Source organism: Saccostrea echinata, unplaced genomic scaffold, assembly GCF_033153115.1.
Source record: "Saccostrea echinata isolate AGI-Se365-2 ecotype Australia unplaced genomic scaffold, CSIRO_AGI_Sech_v1 ptg000017l, whole genome shotgun sequence".
Taxonomy (NCBI): domain Eukaryota; kingdom Metazoa; phylum Mollusca; class Bivalvia; order Ostreida; family Ostreidae; genus Saccostrea; species Saccostrea echinata.
Window position 1 is genome coordinate 2,792,989 of NW_026889766.1, and position 23,611 is coordinate 2,816,599.

The 23,611-nt window shown below is 31.8% G+C and overlaps 1 protein-coding gene across 1 annotated transcript; it reads right to left on the reverse strand.

Annotated features, from left to right (window-relative positions):
- Positions 1-2,170: 2,170 nt before the first annotated feature.
- On the reverse strand, positions 2,171-21,975 carry LOC133189136 (uncharacterized). Its single transcript, XM_061324549.1, has 11 exons — positions 21,954-21,975; positions 21,420-21,460; positions 20,417-20,586; positions 14,443-14,530; positions 12,422-12,578; positions 11,684-11,879; positions 10,643-10,901; positions 10,149-10,293; positions 5,078-5,166; positions 3,818-3,908; positions 2,171-3,209 (listed from the first exon to the last, which is right to left on the reverse strand). Exons 2-11 carry the CDS (start codon positions 21,426-21,428, stop codon positions 3,061-3,063), a joined length of 1,353 nt encoding a protein of 450 aa, XP_061180533.1. The 5' UTR covers positions 21,429-21,460; positions 21,954-21,975; the 3' UTR covers positions 2,171-3,060.
- Positions 21,976-23,611: the final 1,636 nt, after the last annotated feature.

Consider the following 23,611-nt stretch of genomic DNA (forward strand, 5'->3'; position numbering starts at 1 on the left):
ATAAATGCCCTAAGTGAAGAAATATTAATATAGAAAGCACAAAGAAATTCACATTTATAAGGATACCCACTTCCGCCCCAGCCCGGGGTTGAACTCTCGACCTACGGAATCTGTCTCCTACCAGTACAGGAACCGCTTGGCTATCTAGGCAAGTCAAAAAACTTCCTTTCGATGCCGATAAAATTCTCACAGCCAGCGCCGCCCTACACTACACGGTCATTGAGAATAGAAGTGAGATACAGTTATTTGGACATTAGTTTTTATTAGAGGATCGTTACCAATACACGTTGTAATGAAATTACTTAGGGCAGTTATGTTAGTTTAAGAGTTGTTGTAAATTGTGCTTAATAAATAAAATTAATTTCATTACAAAGTGCATTGGTAACGTAGGGCAGCGCTGTGAGAGTTCCATCGGCATCAAAATCAAGTTTTTTGACTTGCCTAGATAGCCAAGCGGTCTAACTCGCTATTCCTGTACTGCTAGGAGACAGATTCCGTAGGTCGAGAGTTCAACCCCGGGCTGGGGCGAAGTGGGTTGGGAAGTGAATTTCTTTGTGCTTTCTATATATATATATATATATATATATATATATAGAAAACTTTTTGGGTTTTGGTCTGTAAACATATGCCCCACTCCCCTTCCGGTAAAAAAAGGCTTTGGTATTCATTTCTCAAATCACCATTCATTATACTTGTAAAAAAGAATTTTTGTTTCACAAGGGGGGGGGGGGGTTAAAACATTTCTCTTTTTCAGTTTATTTCCATTATGAAAAACACAAGTTTTACCAAAATTATAAACTTTTTCTCTTTGTTTTCCCAAATAAATTATATTTGAGGAAAATTCATATCAATATCTAAATAAATATGAAAAAAAGCATTGATTGACCTGGAGGTGGACGGCAGAACAATACTATCCTTAATTACTTCTACGTCACCCTTATAAAATTTCTAAACTTTTTAAAAACATTTTATAGGATTTCAATGAGAAACTTTGAGTGAAAAATATTTTTTTTAATTAGTTAAATGGAAAAAATAAACAGTTAAATTTATTCATTTTACTTATATAGACATGGGTTTGTTATTTTCGTGATTTATGGAGAGAAAAAACTGTAACATCTGTTCTTAAGATGTGTAATAAAAAGAAATTTTTTGAAGACGTTTCTACAAAGAGAAATTATATATATATATATATATATATATATATATATATATATATATATATATATATATATATACATATATATATATATATGATTACATATTAAAATGCATTATGCATAAAACCTCTCTAGTATTCATAGAAATTAAAAACTAGAATTCTGAGAGAAGGAAGTTAAACATTTATTATAAAGTGATAAGTGTATAAACCTACCAAATGATCAGAAAACCAGTACGACATTATAATGGATTATAAATAAAAATATAAAAGGTCAATTTGAGACATTATTTATTTAATAAGAATGACTGTTTCTCATTCATCACATATCATTCAGGCATATTAGCTCAGAGAGAAACTTAAGTATATTTTTTTTCTATTGTTAACATAGAAAAGTGAGATCAAAGTACCCAAAATATCTTACTAGAATATGGAATGTAATAGTTATAACACACAAAAATACTTCTGAACGTGTTCCACATGGTGATGAAGAATACATGAAAGTTCATCATTATATTCTACCTAATTTTCAGATGAAATAGTTTAAATCTAGTTCATTATACCAAGATAAGAATTTGACAAATGTTAATATCAATCAGTTTTCAGTGATGTTTCCTCCCCCTAAAAACTTGTCCCTAATTTGAACTTAATTGTGAAAGGCATTTCATGCAATATTCACTTCAATTTCACTTGAAATTTAATAAATCAATGCAAAATACACTATAATTATTTCCCTGAAATTCAATTGGAAACATTTCTGTGATACCTTTTTATTGTACTTTATTTTTCACATGAAATTTAATTAAGGAATTATTTTCAGTGTACATTTTAAACATATACGTTAAATTATGCTTTCTGTAAATCCTTTATTTAAAAAAAAAATACATGTATCGAGGAATAATAAAAGCTTATTCACATCATAAACATTAAAAATATATCCAAAAATTGAATATACTCTTTATCAATGAATTCATTTGTTAAGACATGACAAAATAACATAGAACAAATCTCTGACTGATAAATTCTTGGACGGAAAAAGTATATTAATAATAAAAAACTAAAATATTGATAAATAAACATTTGCTCAAATAAGAAGCATAAAATAGGATGGAATTAGTTGCATTGATCTAGTTTGTATAAGGAAAATTAATCACATAATAATATATACATTTCACTTGCTTTACACCAAGACAATTTTAAATTCATAATCTTTAAAACAATAAGTCTCAGTAATCTTTAGTCAAACTAGTGTATTGATTGTGGAGCTAGTCAACTTAATTAACAGTTACATTATGTGCATTTATTTATTGAGATAAAAATACGCCAAACTATTCCTCAAGCTAATCCACCAAAAAAAAAGCAAAGTAAATACCATAACAAGCTAAATATCTTTCAATAATATGTAAAAACAAAATGGTTAACATGAATTTCAGAGACATCTAATTTTCTACCTGATTCATGCTAACAACAAAGGTTCTAAAATTTAGAAACTACACTCCAATTTCCAGCACTTTATAAATGTAATACCCAACAAATACTATGTACCGGTATTTTTCAGGTCTTGATTTGGTTACATTACTATCAACACTTTAACAGTCTCTATATTGAATCAAGTACGGTCGAAATCTCATAATTGAAATATCAATTTCACTAGTTTTATACTATATTGAAATTAGATGAATTTATGGATTTACCTCAATACTTGAAGAAGCAACACAACTACACATAGTAGATATGATGTGCAGTCTTAAGTTGACACAGAGTCTTCGGTAAGTACAAGAACACTGTCACTAAAGGGGAGAGTTTACAAAGGTGTTCATACACTAAAACAACATTTACATACATGGGGTCAATTAAAGTAAACATGTTGAGCAGCAATGAGAATTTACTCGTAAAGTGTCTGTCTATTCAGCGGTGTTTCTCGTCCGTTTGTTTCGTCGGGCCGCGAGTTTAGCCTCCAGTCCCTGCTGAAGGCGGGCCTTATTCATCTCCTGGGCCTTTTGGAAATCACTCACCTCTTTCTCATGTTGTTTCTTTAGTTGTTCAATGTTACCTATACAAAAAAGATCATAGACCAATGAAGACAAGATTTCGATTTTTAAAATGAACACAAAGCATCTTTGTGCTTTGTCAGGACACAATACATGTATTTTAATTATTCACACTGAGTATATTATAAATTTCTGAAAGAAAGCTAGGATCAGCATACTCAAAGTTCATTACTGAAGTAGTTCCTGAATATAATTATGGAATATGAAGTATTTTTTCATGCTAAAGCATTTAGATTAAATGTGCTTTTTATAAAGATTTCTTGAAAAAACAAAAAAAACAAAATAAAAAACAAAAAAATCAAGTTAAAATCTCATGAACTACCACTGATGAGGATTATTATTAAGAATATACATGTATATCAATACTTAAAATCTAAATTTGTGAAATAAATGGAACATGATTTTTTTTTTTAAGTTTGTGCATTTGAATGAGACATGTTAATATGGATGGTTGAATACAAATATTCAAGTGATTTATTTCAGCATTAAAATTTTAAAAGGAAACGTCTTGATACTTTTAATCACGGCTTTTTTTTTCATGAGGTGCTTCATGACACCTGACTGGTGAAAGCCGCCATGAACTTTCAAATAAAAATGCATTTAATCTTACCAAACAAATCCTCCCCAGATGGGGGTGGTGCCAATTCACTCAGGGGCACGGGTGTGGGTGCTGGGGCAACGTCTTGTCCTCCTGGTTTCAACTACACAAAGATAAATTAGTATATATCTGTGTTTCCTATTAAGTCATTTAATGTAGAGATTAGAAAAAAATGCAATTCTATACAGTAGAACTTTGGTATCTGGAGCATTGATATCAAAACCACGGCCAAGTTAAAGTGAGTAGGATGTCACAATGACTTTTCTAAAATACATTTTACCTCCATATATCAAATCTTGCTTGTCTCAGTGCTCTTGAAAACTATCACACCTTCTGTCCTTTCATTTTTGTAAGGACAGCTAAAAATCTTTCCGTCATCAGTCCCAGGGACCGACAAAAAATGTATCAAATTGTGATTCCAATATATTCTCTTTCAATTTACTGTAACATACATGTACTTCGATTATGCAAATGTCTGAACTAAAGATGAAAGCTTCAATGAGTGGGGAAGAGACATGCTTATAAGATGGAAAAGGGGTCAAAGTGTTCCTTTCAGGTGGAGGAGAAGGGGCTGATAATAAAACAAAATGTTAAAATGTGTCATTAAACATTTCAATTGATGTAGCTCAGCGGTCCACTTTTTCTGGTCCCTATAGGAAATCTATGGGTCTTGCAAGAATTTCCTCCAAGAAGGACCTATTGGTTTCCTTGTTGATGAATGCTTTTAAAAACTCTGGTATCTACAAGTTTTTTCTTAGTCCCATCGATTTCTTGATAGTTCAATTGTGCTTCTTTCGATATACCTGTACATTTTATATATCATTGCAAAAAATATATGCTTAAATTTAATTTGAAGATCATTTAATTCTTGTCATACTTCTTGTCATAGTTTTAATGTCCCTGTATGTTTGGTGTCATAAGTTTTTGAGGGAGATAACAGAATTGGATTTTTGCCAGACCTAATTAACCCACTCTTAAAATCTTATTATTAATAATCTCAAGATTTTTCTTGTCTTCTTTTATGACTATCTCTCATACTTATTACAAATATAGATTTTGAGTAAAAGATAAAAAATAACACAAATATCAGGTAAAATGATAAAAACAGAATAACAAGAAATTTAAAACTGTGAAAATATCCATTATTTTTCTAATCTTAATACTCGAATGGGACGTAAAACACTATTAAATCAATCAATCAATCTAAACTTAATATATTACAAAATTCTTCAGCAAAGCAATATAGAAGATTTTAAAGACAGTGTCCCTTACCGAATTATCATCTTCACCGTCGGCTTTGAAGATGACTGCTTGGAGTTCAATATCTGCATCATCATCATCATCATCAGCTAACTGTATAGCTACGAGAAGGAAGCACCAGTCATAACAGGAATGTTATCCTTTATATCTGTACTTACTACACTTAAATGGTGTTCAGTTAATGGTAATGGCTTATACTATAATATGGATGTATAAAATATGTGTAGTCTCAATTCAGAATACTTTTTTTTCTTAATTTAAGGACAGATGATATAAACTTTTATCACAAATCTTGAAAATAACAACTTAAGTTATGTTTGTATAAATAAAATTAAACAAGTTTAACCGAATATATTTTAATATTTCATTAAAAATTTCACAATTATGAGATTTAAAGTGACAAAAAGTTGAATAGATTAATAAGGAAGGTTGGAGAAAAGAATTTTAAACATCATAGAAAGTTTAAAATTTCTTGATATTCAAGAAAGGACTATATTCGGTATGACCAATACTTGCCCCCCCCCCCCCCCCCCCCAATCAAACTTTGATGTACGCGAAATCTATAATTATGTTCTAAACCTGGGGGATATCTGCAAAATTCAAATCATTAAATATTTTCATCAGCTATGACGCCGTATGTTAAATATGAAGTCAGGAAAATGACGTAAATTCAAAATTTCCATGATTTATAGAGAAAAAGTGTATATTACGTATGTATTTTGGGTAAAAGTCACCGAGCGCAAGTCTGCTCTAACTCAGTGTTTTGAAATAATGTGTAGGATGATAATACCCCCTCTCTGTAGATCTCTATAGATTTATTATTATTATATTATTATATATATATTGGCATACATATCATAAATAATGTATAGTATGATAATATGGTTTTTGTGATTTTCAGAATAAGCATATTAAGTGTATTTCAAAATATGAAATATGATAGAAGAAGTTTATATTCATATTAGTTTGTTTTAGTACACACTTTCGTTACTTGATTAAGAAAAAACAAGACAATTACAAATTACAAACTAAGTATTTCTGCTGAAAGAAAGATTTCAAGTGGTACCCTAAATGCAGAGAGTCACCACAACCTAATTTGAATGTTACCAGAAAGTTTTGAGAAAAGGTAAAGAGAAAAAGTGGGTTATGAACATAGTTAAGAAAAGAATTACTTCAAAGTATGAGTTAGTAGAAGCTCTGTAGTGCCACTCTACTATTCTATGTTCACAAAAAACAAATTTTATTGATCTATTTTCGGAAAATATATGCAAGTAGAGATTCTATTCTTTTCACCAAGAATACAAGTAAAACTAAAGGGACTCAATCACTGAGTAATTTTCTATACTATGCAAGATTTACTAAGGGCATTTGGTAACAATTGTACTGGTCTTAGTTTAAGGGAGGGGAATGAAAAATATGAAATAGAAATAACTCAGTGCACAGGTAAATAATATATTGCTTCCTTTACTAACAGCTCACCTTGCAGTTCTGTGTCTACAAATCAAAACATTTACAAGAAGGTAAACATATTATTAATTGGTTATGTCTTTGTTTTTTCTGTTTTTTTTTAATATAGTAAACGTACGTTTAACATCAAATGGCCATATTACCAAGGCATGTTTTCATTGGAAACACCAGCTTACATCTATGTTCTCTCTTTTATTGTGGTCTTGTTTATTTGCTTTCTTATGTTTTATTTTATTTTTGGGGGAAAGAGTATCTTTTTTATGTCAAGAAATGTTAACAAAATGTTTTTCTCTTTCAATAAAAAAAAGACATATTTGAACTTTATTTACCAAGAATTAAGAAAAGAAGACAGGTTGAGGCTCTTATCTAATGATAATTTTCAGGATGCCTAAATTAGCAAGAGTTATTTTCCATTGGCTGCCATATTGGAGGTCAATAGCCCATTTTCCTTCATTATTCAACCATCTTTAACTTTTTATACTGGCCATTGTGGGGTAGGAAGCATTGTTTTCTGAAAAATATACATTTGTCAAAGCCTCTTTTATTTCATAGTTTGTATTCTATAAAAATATTTTTGCTACACCCTCTTAAATTCAGTAAGACAAAGAGAAAAAAAATACCAGGTTGACCACCATGATGGCGGCCAAGGAAAATAACTTGTAGAGAAAATACGTCATATGAAAACTATCAATTGTATTGATAGTATCTCATCATTTTAAATATGCCATGTATGTCTCCAATAAAAAAAAGACAATATTTTAATTATTGAGAAGTAAAGATAAAGTGATATCGTAATAGCTGGGTCACCACAGTTCTAAATGTTGTTTATGGAGACAAAAAGATAAACTACAGACAATATTTATACTAAGACTTAGCTTTACTTTATAATTCTGACCAATTTATTGCCATCAGTAAATGAATCATACTGCTTTGGACCTTGAGCAATGGAGGAAGAAATGGGAGTCAGACATTAATTCTTACTGGCATGCTACTAAGTAACCCTACTTGACTAGCAATTTAAAATTATGAAAAACTCAGTGATGTCATATACATGTATCACAGCAACAAAAACTGACCAATCAAGTGCATCCTCTGTTTCAAATTCAACTGACATTCTTATCAATTCAAGAATGCTAAATTTACCTTATTCAAAGAAAATTTGCTAACCCATTATTCAAATTTATATAAAATCAACCTATAACTACATTAGCATGCATGAAGCTGTAATATTCTCTGTTAAACATTCTGAGTGTGCACTTACTTAAGATTTATCTTCATAATATATTATAATAATATACACTCATTTGTTCATGCTTTCATAATGTACTAAAACCAAAATTGCAATGGCATAATTTGGAATATAAGCATTGATCATGTTGATATGATCACAAATTCTTGTGATAATTTGTCCAGTGCTTTTTATTGAAAACTAAAATAAGCACACAAACAGAACATGGATTTTTTTTATGCTTGCAGTAGTTGATTTAGCTAAGAGTTATATGTTTAAATTTCATTAATGCACTAGCTTATAACTGAAAGAAATGCAACAAATAAACCACTGTTGTTAAACAGCACCAACAAAAACCCATTAAAAGAAAGTCCTGTATCTATAATTGTTACATAAATTATCTTACCAGGTTTTTGTGCTTTTAAAGGAAATGCAATTGAAGAACATTTTTTATTCAACTGTGTAACAGTGTTGCTTATTGTATTTCTGCAAATATTCTCCTACATATATGTAAGAAAAAATACTAACAATCAGACTTGAATTTGTTTTTACATGTCTATACCAGATTCTTTTTAGCTCACCTGAGCCAAAGGCTCAAGTGAGCTTATCTGATCAAAATTTGTCCATTGTCTGTCATCGTCGTCGTCATTGGCGTCGTCGTAAACTTTTCACATTTTCATCTTCTTCTCCAGAACTACTGGGCCAATTTCAACCAAACGTGGCACAGAGTATCCTTGGGTGAAGGGGATTCAAGTTTGTTCAAATGAAGGGCCACGCCCTCTTTCAAGGGGAGATAATAAAGAATTAGTGAAAAATTAATAGCATCTTTTAAAAATCTTCTTCTCAAGAACCACAAAGCCAGGGAAATTGAAACTCATGTGGAAGCATCCTCAGGTAGTGTAGATTCAAATTTGTTCAAATCATGACCCCCGGGGGTAGGGCGGGGCCACAATGGAGGATCAAAGTTTTACATAGAAATATATAGGAAAAACTTTAAAAAATCTTCTTCTCAAGAACAGCAAAGCCATGATGAGTCATATTTATATGAAAGGATCCTCAGGTAGTGTAGATTCAAGTTTGTTCAAATCATGACCCCGGGGGATAGGGCGGGTCCACAATGGAGGATCAAAGTTTTACATAGAAATATATAGGAAAAATCTTTAAAAATCTTCTTCTCAGGAACAGCAAAGCCCTGATTGATCATATTTATGTGGAAGTATCCTCAGGTAGTATAGATTTAAATTTGTTCAAATCATGACCCCCTGGGGTAGGCGGGGCCACAATGGAGGATCAATGTCTGAAATAGAAATATATAGGAAGGTATCTTCTGATGAAGAACTGCAAAGCCATGATTAGTCATTTTGATATGAAAGCATCTTCAGGTAGTGTAGATTCAAGTTTGACCCCCGGGGATAGGGATGGGCCACAATGGGGGATCAAAAAATTTTCACATAGGAACATATTGGAAAATATCTTCTTCTCAAGAAATGAAAATCATGTTTAGTCATTTTGATATGGAAGCATCCTCAGGTAGTGTAAATTCAATTTTTTTTTTAAATGATAACCCCCAGGGGTAGTTTGGGGCCCAATGGGGATTGAAAGTTTTACATAAGAACACATAGAAAAAATATTTCTTCTCAAGAACAGAAAAGCTATGTTTAGTCATACTGATATGGAAGCATCCTCGGGTAGTGTAGATTCAAGTTTGTTCAAATGATGACCTCTGGGATAGGGAGGAGCCACAATGGGGGATCAAAAATTTTACAAAGGAATATATGGGAAAAATATTTTAAAATCTTCTCAAGTACAACAAAGCCATTTGTTATATTGACATGGAAGCATCATCAGGTAGTTTAAAATTCACCCCCCCCCCCCAACCCCCAGTAATCTTTTCAATACTGAACTGATTTGTGTCTAGCTAATGTGCTCAGGTGAGCGATGTGGCCCATGGGCCTCTTGTTTCATTTTGAATGAATTTTCAACAAAGGTACAATACATAGAAAACAATAAATTTTTCCCCAAAAGTCACGATAACAATAAATAAAGAACTTATTTCATAACTTCAATCTTTAATAAAATCTTTAATAAAAGTCTAAAAAGAAATGATGAAAATACGCAAAAACGTGTCTGTAAATTGAATTAAATTTACTTTTTTATATAGTTATTTTTACATTTCTAATCTGATATTTAAGTAGCACTCATTGTCATTTAAACTTATATCAGTGATCCAAGGTACCATACATAATTTATGTATCATTTATTACCCCCCCCCCCCCCCCCCAAAAAGGAAAATAGAAGAATGAAAATTCATAATGAACATGAATTTTTTTGACATCAGTATCTTTTACATGTATTTTGTGATCTACAATTTACTTTCACTTTACATACCTGTGTCATCTATGTCTACCTTTCCACCCTCCCCTTCTACTTTCTCTTTCAGTAGTTTTATCCTCTCTGCCCTCAGGGCTCGGTTTGCCTCGGACTCTTCTTTTGTTGCCTCCAGTATATCTTTCTCTATTACTGTGTTAATGACCTAAAGAAAAAAAAAATAGAAAAAAACATAAAAAGATGCTGACAATATTTTAGTTTGTGAAGCACAACACCATCTGAGACTGTCAAATTCCTATCTGTTAAAATACATGTTTCCAGTGCACCTACCAAGTACATACAGACATATTAAGAAGAAATTAAGAAAAATGTTTTTAGGAATTAACACCATCTTGTTGTATGTCTTAAAATATTCATTTAATGCAATATGTTAAGTAACATTTTTGGGGCTACACAGCATAAAATTCATAACAAAGAATAAACCTACTTCAGTATAACACTGTCTATTCTCATCATTGTATAGAAATATAGGCCTGTTTTAAAAAAGAACTTACATTATCAAACCACTGTAACAATGCCGCTGCTCTTTTATGCGTGACCTTGTAGCATTCCCCAGCGTGTTTGTGTCGGTCAGGTGACTGCATATCTATGTATATATTATTAGTTGCCTTCTCGAGGGTTTGGACTTCCTTGGGCTTACAGTAGGGGAAGTCGATATTGTCTAGGTATTTCTGACAGCTCTGTAAGTTTTGTATGGCTGCTATCAGGTTGTTACGGGCTTCTGTAGCAATACCGTATTTCTCTTGCATGTTTCTGTAGAAAAAAACATTTATATTTCTTCAAATTTTATTCAAAGTACACAGGTTCTTATCAAATTCAATGAGGAGAGTTATCCTACTTGAAGAACTCTAACATTTTCTTACAATTTTTTGTGTAAAAATTTAACATAAACAATTATTGTTTGTATTCTGGGGAAAAAAAGTGTACCTTATTAAATCTTAAGATTGGCTTAGTTTTAAGGTTTATTGATCCTCTGATAAGAGAGATAACTCTCAAAAGTAAATGACTTTTGTTCCTTTATAATAAAGAAAACTTAGATAGTGATTTGCATGAAATTTTTCACCTGCAGAGTATGCAGAATTTATGTGAACTTTAATTACCAGTATAATTCAGCTTTTTTCAGCAAAACATTAGTATTAAAGAAATATTTACTTGAGTGAACTTAAATAGGCATATCCAATCCATTGACCAAAATCATTTTTCCAAATTTCTCATTTAAAGTTTTTAAAAAATGATATTTTTTTCCCAGCCTTTTGAATTTTTCAATAGAGTCTTAAATCAGGACTACAATGAATTAAAAATTTTACCACTTTGTAACTTATTTTGTTTTAAAATGATATTATTTTTATCCTTGAAGATTTTATCCAATATTTTCTAATGTAATAGAAATACAATTTTTGTGTGTGTCCTACTACATCTTAGATACTCTTTGTAGAACTGGATTTCTTTCTTTGAATTATAAGATATTTCTGGGTTTTCTTTAATCATAAAAATATTTTGTCATAATATCTTGTCCTGTAGAGTAGCACACTTACACAGATGAGTCCTGTATGTCAGCCCAGCGTTTGTTGGCAAAGGCCATCTGATTACAGGCATGCTGCAGCAGAATTCTCCCATTAGTCCACTTGTACTTGGCATTACCTATCCTCTGTCTCTTTTCCCTGATAAGGTCAAGGTCACTTTCCAATTTGTTTTCAAGGTCACTACCATATGCACCATCAAAAATTTCAGCTGAAAATGCATAGATAAAAGAATATCAGTTCAATTTATTTTTTACCCTCTGAAACCAAGTTAATTTAAGAGTTCTACCTCATCTTACAAATTAAATCAGTGGGGTTTCCTCTTCTTGACATAACTATTCTAGTTCATCAGTGGCCCCCTTCTCCTTGTTAATTAAACAATGATGTTAATTACACACATTACTTACATGTTACACATGTAAATTAAACACTTACTTATACATCTTACTTGCATGTGTAACTTGCACAGTAGAGTTTCCTTTTCTAAACATAACCTCTCATTCATCAATGGCTCTCTTCTTGTTAATTGCACAATCATGTTATGGTACTTACAGATGTTACTTACAGCTGTTTAATTACTTAAAGATGTTACACATGTAACTTACACAGTAGGGATTCCTGTTCCTGACATAACTTCTCTAGTTCATCAATGACTCACTTCTCCTTGTTAATTATACAATCATGTTATTTATAAATGTTACTTACACATGTAACTTACACATGTTACTTACAGATGCTACACATGTAACTTACACAGTAGAGTTTCCTGTTCCTGACATAACTTCTCTAGTTCCTCCATGGATTCTTTAACCTTGTTAATTTCCTTCTCCATCTCCCCTACCTGGGCCTTAATGGAGTCCAGCTTTTTCTTCATTACCTCTTCTTTGTTTAAAGCCTCTAAGTATTCAGCCTTTCAAAAATTAAAAAAAAAAATACAGTAAAACTCAGTTATATAGAACTTGATTATGAGGATTCGGAAATATTGGCTTTGAGGAAGTTTTTTTCATTGTACATGTATATGCATTAAAAAGAGTACTGGTTATAAGGAAGCAAAAAAAAATTAGAGGTCCAAGTAACTCTTATAACCAAGTTTTACTGTACATGTCCTTACATACTCTTTTGTGCTTTATTTAAGGAATGCTTTTAAGTTTTGTGTGAGTTATTGGTGTGAAAATCACACAGACTTGTCACGTAGGCATATTTCAAAAGCACCCAAAATATACTTAATGTTTGAATTACTTGCTGCCCTATATCCTTACATTTTTGTTAATATCTCTGTAGCTTATTGTGATGTCACTTTAGCGCGAGTTTCTCTGTGCATATTTCTACGTATAAGTATACACAAAAATGACATTCAAATCAATTTCACAGTTGGCTTAGCAGAAAAACACAAGAAAGGTAAATATTTTATCTTATTAAATTAAAAGTTCAAACATGCCCCAGTAGAGAATGTTTACAAGGTATTTTACAAATTCTAAAACATAACAAAAATGGTAATATCTAATCTCTTCTCCCTCAAATGAATAGTCCAGTGTGAAGCTTCTGTTGTTTCTTAAGTTACAAAACTTCACAAAGATAATTCATCTAGAAAATGAACACAGCTTTTTAAGGTTTTTCTCATTTGTTTTTATATGAGTAAATCCAAATTTCAAATGTCCATAAGAGGAAGAACAATCTAATTAAAATTAAATGTTCCGAATCCGCTACCGCTTCTCGATGTTTGAGAAGCGGGAGCGGATTCGGAACATCTTATTTTAATTAGATTGGAGAAAGAAATTATTTGAACAAACTTGAATTTACCCGACACTACCTGAGGATGTACAGACAACACACAACTTAAGTTAAACATATGGACACTGGACACTCTTCGATCAGAAAAGCTCACTTGAGCCTGCTCAGGTGAGTGAATAGAAGCTCTAGAATATCTAAAATGCTATGATGTGTGGAGTACACTAACCTCACGTATCACGGTATTCAGTTCACAATACAATACATATCACAATACATGACAAGGTTAAAAAGTCTTTCAAGTTTGTCATCATATTTTTTTTTTTAACTTGACAGGGTTATACAAAATGTCGTATTTTTTAATAATAATTAAAATAACATTTTGTTAACTTTGAATTGGATTGTTAGGTAGATCTTTTGAATTGTGACAACATTCTAAACCAATGATGAACAGTTACAGGGAACTTTCCTAATAATCTCCCTTTTAAAATGGAATGAAAGGAAGACATTCATTCTTTTATTCCTTTTATTAAAGTAAAAAACCAATTGTCATATTTCTCGTGTTAATACGTTTTAGTCAACAAGACAGCGAATTTTCATCAAAATACACACGTGATGGAATATCGTGTATTACCAAAGAATACGTTTAGATCTAGTAATGGGTTTATCATTTGTCTTAACATCTATAACTTATAATCACATTAAGTCCTTCTCCGTGTTAAATCTGAGGTCTGTAAGATGCTGGAGATAAGTTTAACTGCCGTAAATGCGTTATCTGCGACCTCACTTTTGCGCGGAAGCCATTTTGAAATAGTAAAGAAGGAAATAAAATGGACAAAATGGATAATTCTGGACCGATTGAACTGAACCGCAATATCAGTTTAGCGTATCGTGAACTGAACTGTGGAAAAATATACCTCGATATACCGTCAAATGGTTTATCGTTGCACCCATAGTGTGGAGGCACTAAAGTTTTCAAGGATGAAAAAAGGAGTTGATAGTATGAGTGTGTGTACTTTTTATGGTAAATACATGGAATATGTTACCTGCTCTTTGGACATAGACTTGTCAAAAGCTTCCTTGTTCAGAAATGATTTTATGTCCAGTTTGTCCACATCATCTTTCTCTTTTGCTCTGTAGAAAACAATCAATAATTTATAATATTATACATTCATGTAAATTACTTGAATTTGATTCGTCGAGAAACATTTGTTAAAAAACACTGTTACCCTCTGAAACCACACCTTCCAGTGCGGTAGAACTTAGCAACAGTCAACATTGCTTGACGATGGGTGTAGTAAAAAAAAATAGTGACAGCATGGAATCTATTTGCATGCGCTTCACCTTTCTTTGTATTTGTATAAAACATTCAGTATAATATAATAATAATAAATATTGCATGTAGTTGAGGGTAACATTGAAAATTTTCACCCCTCGAAAACCATTGTCAACCTCGGTTGACAATGGTTTTTTTGGTATGAAAATGTTAATGTTACCTTCAACAACATGCAGTATTTATATAATGTATACCTAATGCATAACTTACTTATATGATCCTAAATTCGCTGTCAAGGAATTTTCGTTACGTCTATCTAAAATGCCATTTATTTCTTTTTCTTTCACAACTTTGATGAATAAACTTATTTAATAATTTTCTGATGCTCATATTTAATAACTAATGATGTTTTAATGATTGTCAAGCGAATAATCAAACTTGTAATGATTGTTTTTGATGCAATTCAGTGGACAATCTCTGTGACATTTTTTCATATGGTCCGAAGAAATGAAGGAATAGCAGCAGTAAATAAAATCATTCCACTTAATTTTCTTGATTCGTTTATTATATACAAATTTATTTATTAAATTTACTGGCTTTGTTAAAAAAATATTGAATATTTTTAAAATTAGACAATGGTTAAATTTTATGCTTGGGGATGTAACATTTCGTGTCAATTTTGTTACGTCTCGCGCACAGCCGCTTTCAGATACAATCGAAGGAAACTTCGATCGTTATGTTCTATTTATAGCAATTAGAGACGTCGTAAAAGATTTACGAACTATGGCTGTGTTCAAATGTGAAAGTTTTATTTCAAAAATAATCATCATAATTTTATCTATATTTTCGTGTCAAAACGTTACGTCTGTATACACGTGTCATACATCAAATACTCGGGTGACCAGAGGAAGACATCCTGTTTGTATGACATTTTCTGGTCTCTACTTTCATTTTTGGTGAGACCCGTGCACGTGTTGGATCAGTTCCAAGAAAAAGATGACAGGAGACGCGAGTAGTAGGTAGGTCATTTACATGTTACGTCTCTCATTTTTGGGGGACCTCATCTTTTTCGGCGATTTAAGGATGTATTTTGAAACATATATAATGCCAGATTTGCCTGTTTGCAAAGAAATAAGAATTAATTTTCTAATAAACTGTAAATATTGAACTATGCTTCATTAATATAAGAATTATGCTTATATATTTTCACACCATGGTTGGACTGATTGTGTCCACAGTTACATCACGCCCCCCCCCCCCCCCCCCCCCCCCCCATCAAGTATTACCTAAATCTTTTAATTCAAAAATGTTAATTTACATGTGATTAAATTTCAACTGATTCAGCTTAATTTAATTGTATCAAGTAATAACCATTATAAACTCTATTTTAGAAAATTTTAGAAAATATCTGAAAATTTATAAAAGATGTAACTTTGACAAGATTATTAAGCCACAACAGAATGTGTCATTGTTACATCACTATTTATGAATGTGCATATTTTTTTGTTGATTGGCTTCTGACAAAAATTCCTAATTGGTGTTTTAAGAAGTGCAAAACACACAATAAACTCGAGTGAAATAGTATGTATTATACATTGTTCTGTCATTCTTTAACTTCATACATGATGTAACATAGGACACCAGTTTTTGTGTCCAAGTTAAATTTGTGAAAATATCATGAGATCAGTGTTACATCACTATCAAAGTACGAGTATAGATCTTAATATCCTTGTCAAACTACCTTTTCACCATTTTTTTTCTTTTCTTTTCAGGTCATAGAATGGCCACTGATCACTTCTGTGACTCTTTAACTTGGAAAAGATCAAGATTGATCTCTTGACAGAAGATAAAATGACATTTGTGTAGAAAGGGGCATATACAATACAATGTATATTATTTTTAAAATAAAACTGAAAATTTGTTCAATTGTTTACTTATTTATTAAGTTAAAATTTTCTTAAAGTTTCCTGTGATCTGATTCAAAGTAAAAACTTAACAATTAAGTAAATTAAAAAAAAAAAGTTTGTTGGAAGGCTTCAGTGTCCAGTGTTACATCTCTATATGTTGAAATGAGGCATATAATTTTCTTCCTTTGCCATATGATTATGCAAACTTGGCCAAAAAATGCCCAAATGTAAGTGCAAATCCTTTAATAAAAAATTTGTTCAATTAATTTTAATTTTGGAGGAAATTTTCTTTTCTGTGTGCTGAAGTTTGTGTCCTGTTACGTCTGAAACAGAAGGTGATCTTTTTATGTATTAGTCTTTAGATTTGAGTGTAAATGAGAACAATGGACAGAAATTTTGTTTATAAAGGGGCAAAAATGAGTGTCACAAGTAAGATATAATTCAGTTGTAATTAATTAATTTGAATTAAACTTGAAGTGTCTCCGTTACATCACTCAATATTAATGAATTAAATTTTAATTGTATTTTAATTGTTTCAAGTGCAACTATCTCGGCCTTCCTAGGTGACTTGGTCCTGATACCAATCTTCAATTTGCAACAATTTTTAGAGTGATATCTTAAGTCTGAAATACATGTATTGGACACAAAGCTTTGAGTGATGTAACAAAAATTCCTTGACAGTGAATTTAAGATCATATCTAATTTCTTACCCTGGCACATGTATAACAAACATTTTAATTAAATCATAATTAGTGGCACTGTAAGCAAAGAGCTCACAAAATGATACTCCCAGCTGTCATATGAGGATAATGGCAAAATCTGTTTTGCTGTAAGAAAGCCCAAAACTGTGTTAGGGGTTGAAATATATGGTAGCCCGACGCCCGGGGCTATAGTCATTTTAAGACTAGGGCTAGCTAATTCAAATCTAACTATAGTGTTAGTTTACTGTAGCTTTTTCTGTGTAGACTGGTTTCTTTTGACTGAGAACTAATTTAATTTGTTCCTGTCACCAAAGCGTTTGACACTTTATGTTTTCATTTAGGAATGCATGAAAATTTTTGGGCTAGTTAAAGTTTGAGATTTGGGCTAGTAAATTTTTACTGATCAGAAGCCCATGAGCTAGTGTTTTTTCCAGAAAAATTTCAACCCCTGTGTGTCTGATTAAACATTAAATGGGAGGTGCATAATGGCACTATGTAATATTCTGGGAAAGTCTCCTTAAATTTTATTCAGTGGACAGGTATAGAAGGAGTTGCAGATAAGAGATGGGTACCCCCATTATTATAGAAAGAATGGTGGCGTCCATGTTTCCTATGGGATACATACCCTAAATATGTGTTTCGTCAATTTGTAATTAATATATAGGAGGTCAAATGGCACTATGTAATAAATATTCCACAAAAGTTTCATTAAATTTTATTTACTGGCACAGGAGAAATTGCAGATAAGAAATGGATATCCCGAAGTGAAATAAATGGATGGATGGATAGACAGATGTACGGATGGACAAAAACCTCCATCAATATATTCCCCTGCTTTTCAAGCTATGGTATAATAATTTAATTCTAGTTATAATGCGGTATTTGATTGGATAAAAAATTTACTTTATATTGTATAAATTGGGTTGCCTACGTCACAATGACTTGCATCAAAAACGTATCGATCCGCCTGACATTACATTTGAATTTTGTACAATTTGAAGTCATTTCTTAAGGGCAATCATCTTTTTTCTTAAACTAAATGAATGAAAATTAAATTAAAAGGAATGAATTTAATAGCTACATGTACCCAATTAATACTGTATAAAGTGGGTTGGAACAGTTTACGCTTTTTTATAAACCGCTTCGTGGTTTATAAAGCATAAACTGCCCCAACCCACTTCATACTGTATAAAATGGGTAGCTATTAAATTCATTCCTTAAATAAATACAATATTTCTCAACTATACATGAACAAATGCAAAAAAAACTTCAGCACTTATAAAACCATAACCTAGATGGGGAGGACAAATGTTTTTTAAGGAATAACTGTCTACTAGTTTTTGGTTTTATGAGGTGATCAAGCGATTGGCTTGCATGATAATTTGCATAAACACTGAAGTCATTATCACACAAGCCAATCGCTTGATAATGATCAGATAATCATCATAAAACCAAAAAAAAATGACAGTTATTCCTTATATTTACATAATTCTGTAAATTTGCATGCTCTATCCTAGCTTCTCCCTTTTCTCTTTCTCTCACTCTTGCTCAGCACTTGATTTTTTTTTTTAACTCCGTCTATCGATGAACCAAAAGCTTTATGAAGAAATCAAGGTTTTTTTTTATTATTTGTAGTTTTATTTTGGACAAAGAAACTTTTAACAAAAATATAAAGGAATAAGTTTATTTAGACAACACAAACATTGAACACCATACATGCACAATGTCAGAAGCAGAAACAGGGCTTGCTATCAGTTGCATCCAGGTCCGGTAAAAGGACCCTGTCCCAACCAAAAATTGACTTTTTTCCCCAATTTAAGGTAAAACTTCCCAAATGACAAGTAAATTGAATTTTTCTGTGACTTTTATATAAAAATAACTTGAATTTTAAAATTATAATAAATCAATAAGATATAAATAGGGAATTAATCTGCAATCTATCTACATAATTATATTTTAACAACAGTCAAACATAAGTCATCAATATTTCCAAATTGTCACTTTTGGCCCATTAATTATGAAATAGTACAGGACTCTGTACCAAAAAGGGTCAATTAAGCCCTGGAAAATTAGGACCCACTCTAATCTTAAATAGTAATAGCTGCTCAATCAATTTACCTATACAAGTAAATGTGGATTAATACATGCATAATTTATTCAAAGTAATATCCTATAAATAATCACTATTTAAGGAATGTTTTGAAGTTTTGTGTGAGTTACTGGTGTGTAAATCACACAGACTTGTCACGTAGGCATATTTCATGAAGCGCGCCTAGTGCTTCATGAAAAATACGCCTACGTGCAAGTCTGTGTGATAATTCACACTAAACTTAAAAACATTCCTTATATTTACATTTTACAAATTAAAAAGGACCAATAATATACTCAATATTTGAATTATTTGCTGCCCTATATCGTTACATTTTTATTAACATCTCTGTAGCCTCATTGTGACGTCACTTTAGCGCGAGTTTCACCGTGTATATTTCTATGCGTGAGTATACACAAAAATGACTTTCAAATCAATTGCACAGTTGGCTTAGTAGAAAAACACAGCTAATCTAAATATTTAAATGTGAAACTAATAAATGTAATTACTGTAAATTACCAAACTTTTGTGACACCTTATTTTCACGTGATATATATTTGGCATTTATAAGCGAGACAAAATTTTCACTAATTCAATGCTCTATACTTGACTTTTGAAAATATATGTGAGAATATAATTTCGCAAGCAGACTGTCTCATGTAATTATGCAAAAATAATTTAAAGTTCTCGTGAATAAAAAGTGAGTCACAGTTTAAGTTGTGAATTGCAAATTTCTGATGTTCAATGCTGTGAAGACAAGTTTTCATTGCCTGCTAGCATGCATTATTCAATTTATAAGCACACACAGCAATCTCAGTCATGACACAATGAATGTCAAAATTTACAATTCCATGCTCAATATCACATTTTACTGTTTACAAGCAAGATACTGATGGGGGTGTTGTCTTTATGAAACTTTTTTTTTTTTAGAAAGAAGTTCAGACATATGATTGATTGTAAGAAGATTAACTTCTTTGCAAGAGTTTTTCATGCATACTAAGAGTAAGATGTCAACAGTTACCATGGTTACAGAATCCAAACACTTACGTCTGCTTTTTACATTGCTCGTAGAGTGATTCTAGGTTTTTGACAGTGGCCAGCATCTCATCGTAACGTTTCTTGATGCTGTTGTACGTCTTACGGATATTTTTGTTTTCCAGCAAGCGGATTTGGTTGTCAAGGGCAACATATTTGTTGAGGGTTTCCATGGTTACCTCCTAGGAATGAGGTAAAAAAAATATAAATTAAGAGCCTTATGAACCTTCAAATTTTTTTTTTTCAAGATAATACTGGGTAATTAGAAGCTATAATGATAAATTTTCTCTTTTTCTTTCCTCTGACATTATTTTTGAGGCACTGGTGGAAGCCTAAATTAAGGAGAATGCTAAATAAACTCCTTTAAATAAAATACCTTTTTTATCCTTTTGCTATGTCTAGCGTCTAAAAAAATTTATGATTGAAAATCTTCAAACCTTTTGCAACAGAAGTTAGACTGTATTTGTTCTTACAAGACAATTTCAAGTTTTAAATTTGTCATTAGATGACTGAAATAGAATCACTGCCACCTTTTCAAACACTCAACACTTAAAAATTTAAAAAATATAATTATAAAGGATCTCCAAGAATATTTCATAACATTTTATAATCATCAAATTTCATTAATATTTCATTTCTCTGTAAATTCTTTGGTGAATTTTTTAGGAAAGAATTTATTGTATAGCTACTCTTTTTACAGCTAGTACGTGCTTTGGGTGAATTTTCATAAATGATTGTATACTGTGTTATGCATGCATGCAATATTACATTGAAAGGATTTTGAAATATTCACAGCCGGATACCAACACCTTAATGACTGAATTAAGTCTTGAAGGGACAAATTTCTTGTGTGATCAGGGCATACAATCTTATATATAACATGTATATATATAAGGCAGAATTTACAGCGAGAAATGAACACACAATACTGATATCTATATCTAGGTTATTTGTGAAATATTGTTTAAAGTTGAAAGAAAGGCATGGAATTAATCAAAATATATACTCTACTTACCCCAGACATTTTGGTGTGTTTTTAACAGCAGGCCCACTGACCTAAAGAAAAAAAGAATTTAAAGATTATACAGATAAATTAGAACGTTTATATTCGAAGGGGTACAAAAAGAGGAAGTAATTATTATTGTGAATTCAATAACTGTAACAATCAATCAATCACAGAGTTATTTGAGTTAATGGAATTGAAATTCATTGATTGTTCACAGTGTTTATATAACATAAATAATTAAGCCTAAAATATGATCGTATTTAACGCTTCTACAGATAAATAGCTGGAAGATATACATTACATGTATATGCTTTAAAGCTATAAATATAAATAGCTCAAGATAGCTTAGGATGGGATACAATCAACGATAAACACAAGCACTTGCATCCATGCATCCCTCCCCCTCCCCAACTTTGCGTTATTTTTTCATACCAAATTTCCTACAATGCTCTTTTAGCCTCTCACGTTCACTTCCCTTTTTAAAAACCTCGCATACAAGGTATGTATTCAATCAAGATGAACTTTAGATATCCCAAACCTTACCTACTACGCTGCACTGAAGCGGTTTATTTACTTCTCGCTACTTGCGAAATTAGGGGGAAGTGACGTCATTTCCATAGCAATTACTACAACACTACAAAGTCGGTTATTAGGCAATATGCGATTTCTGCATTTCCTTAGTGTTTTGTCAAGGAATACATTTTTTTCTGATCAAAATGGTTGCTTTCAACTGAAGATCACAATTACACTAACCCCCCCTTTTTTTACACAAATGTTCTTACCAAAAGAAAAAAAAGAGGGGGGGGGGGGCTTAATTCTCTAGGACAAAGATAGTCCTTAGAACCAGACAGGTGGGGCAGCCGGAAAAATCTTTTTACAACTTACCTGAAAGTCTAACTTGACAAGCCAAAAAAAGTAATTAGGATAAACTTCCCCAAGTCAAAATCCTTATTTCGGGGGGGGGGGGGGGGTTACTTCAAACTACTTTTTTAACCCCCTAAAACTTTCTTAACCTTAATACACTATAAAAAAGGGGGATTGAAATAAACATTTCCATGTATAGTAAAAAATAATTCATTTTTATAAAAAAGAGGGGGAGCTGGTCCCTAGCTCTGCCCCCTCCCTCTATGCTATCCGGCCCCGGGCCTATACATGCCTGGTACACTCGTATCCATGGGATCTCTGATCTTGCGAGGATGTATGCATGTCAACACATCTCTAAATTTTTCTCCAAGATTACAAAAATAAGCAAAAGATTGATCAAGCTACATGTATCAGCTAGTGGCATGCATGTACCCTAGACAATTTTAAATAATGTCGCGGTGGATGCTTTTCTGACTCTAGGGGTCTTGATATGCCTGTAGCATTACAACCCATCAGAATAAGTAATGCATGCTATTTATTTTCCTTCTTTTTATTGAACTCTCGTTTCTTAATTTCAAGCTGAAGTTAAAAATGATTACATGACAAAGTCTTTCAAATTTCTAATTTTTTGTAGAGGACAGAACTGCTGACAGTGTGACCAACGACACCAATTCACCATGCGCCTCATTGCAAGGGCGGATCCAGCAATTTTTCAAGGGATGGGGGCGTCCAGAGTGGTGACAACCACCCCACTCCCTCCAACATGCAAGCACATACAAAGAAAAATCCTTGTAGGATTTCTGGTTTTATTGACTTGATGTAATTTTATAAAATGTTTTATTAACTTAAACTCAGTAAAGACTGGTGTACTTGGTCTAATTTCCGACAAAGATATGTACAATGTATAGATAATAAATGTTTTACGTCCACCATAAAACCAACAACCTATCGTTTCTATCCAGGAAAACACACAAATCAAAAGGGGGAAAAACATTTAACAAGAATAATTGTAGAATTTCTCATCATCATTTGAGATTTTTTTCTCAGATTGTATGAACAGATGAAAGTAACGCTACTACATGTAGTTTATTATAACAACTACACACCTTTAAAAAGAAAATGAGATGCCGATTCCAATTAAAAGAGTGAATTGCGTTGCAAATATTTGTAGTTGATTTTTAGGGTAATTTAGTGTAAAACTTGGAATAGCCTATCTTAATTATCAGATTCACCAGGGACTGTTAGTATATAGGTCCCTGGATTCACATACTCAAGATTACACATATATTATATAAAAAAAGCTTATTCATACATATATATTTGATTACAATTCAACA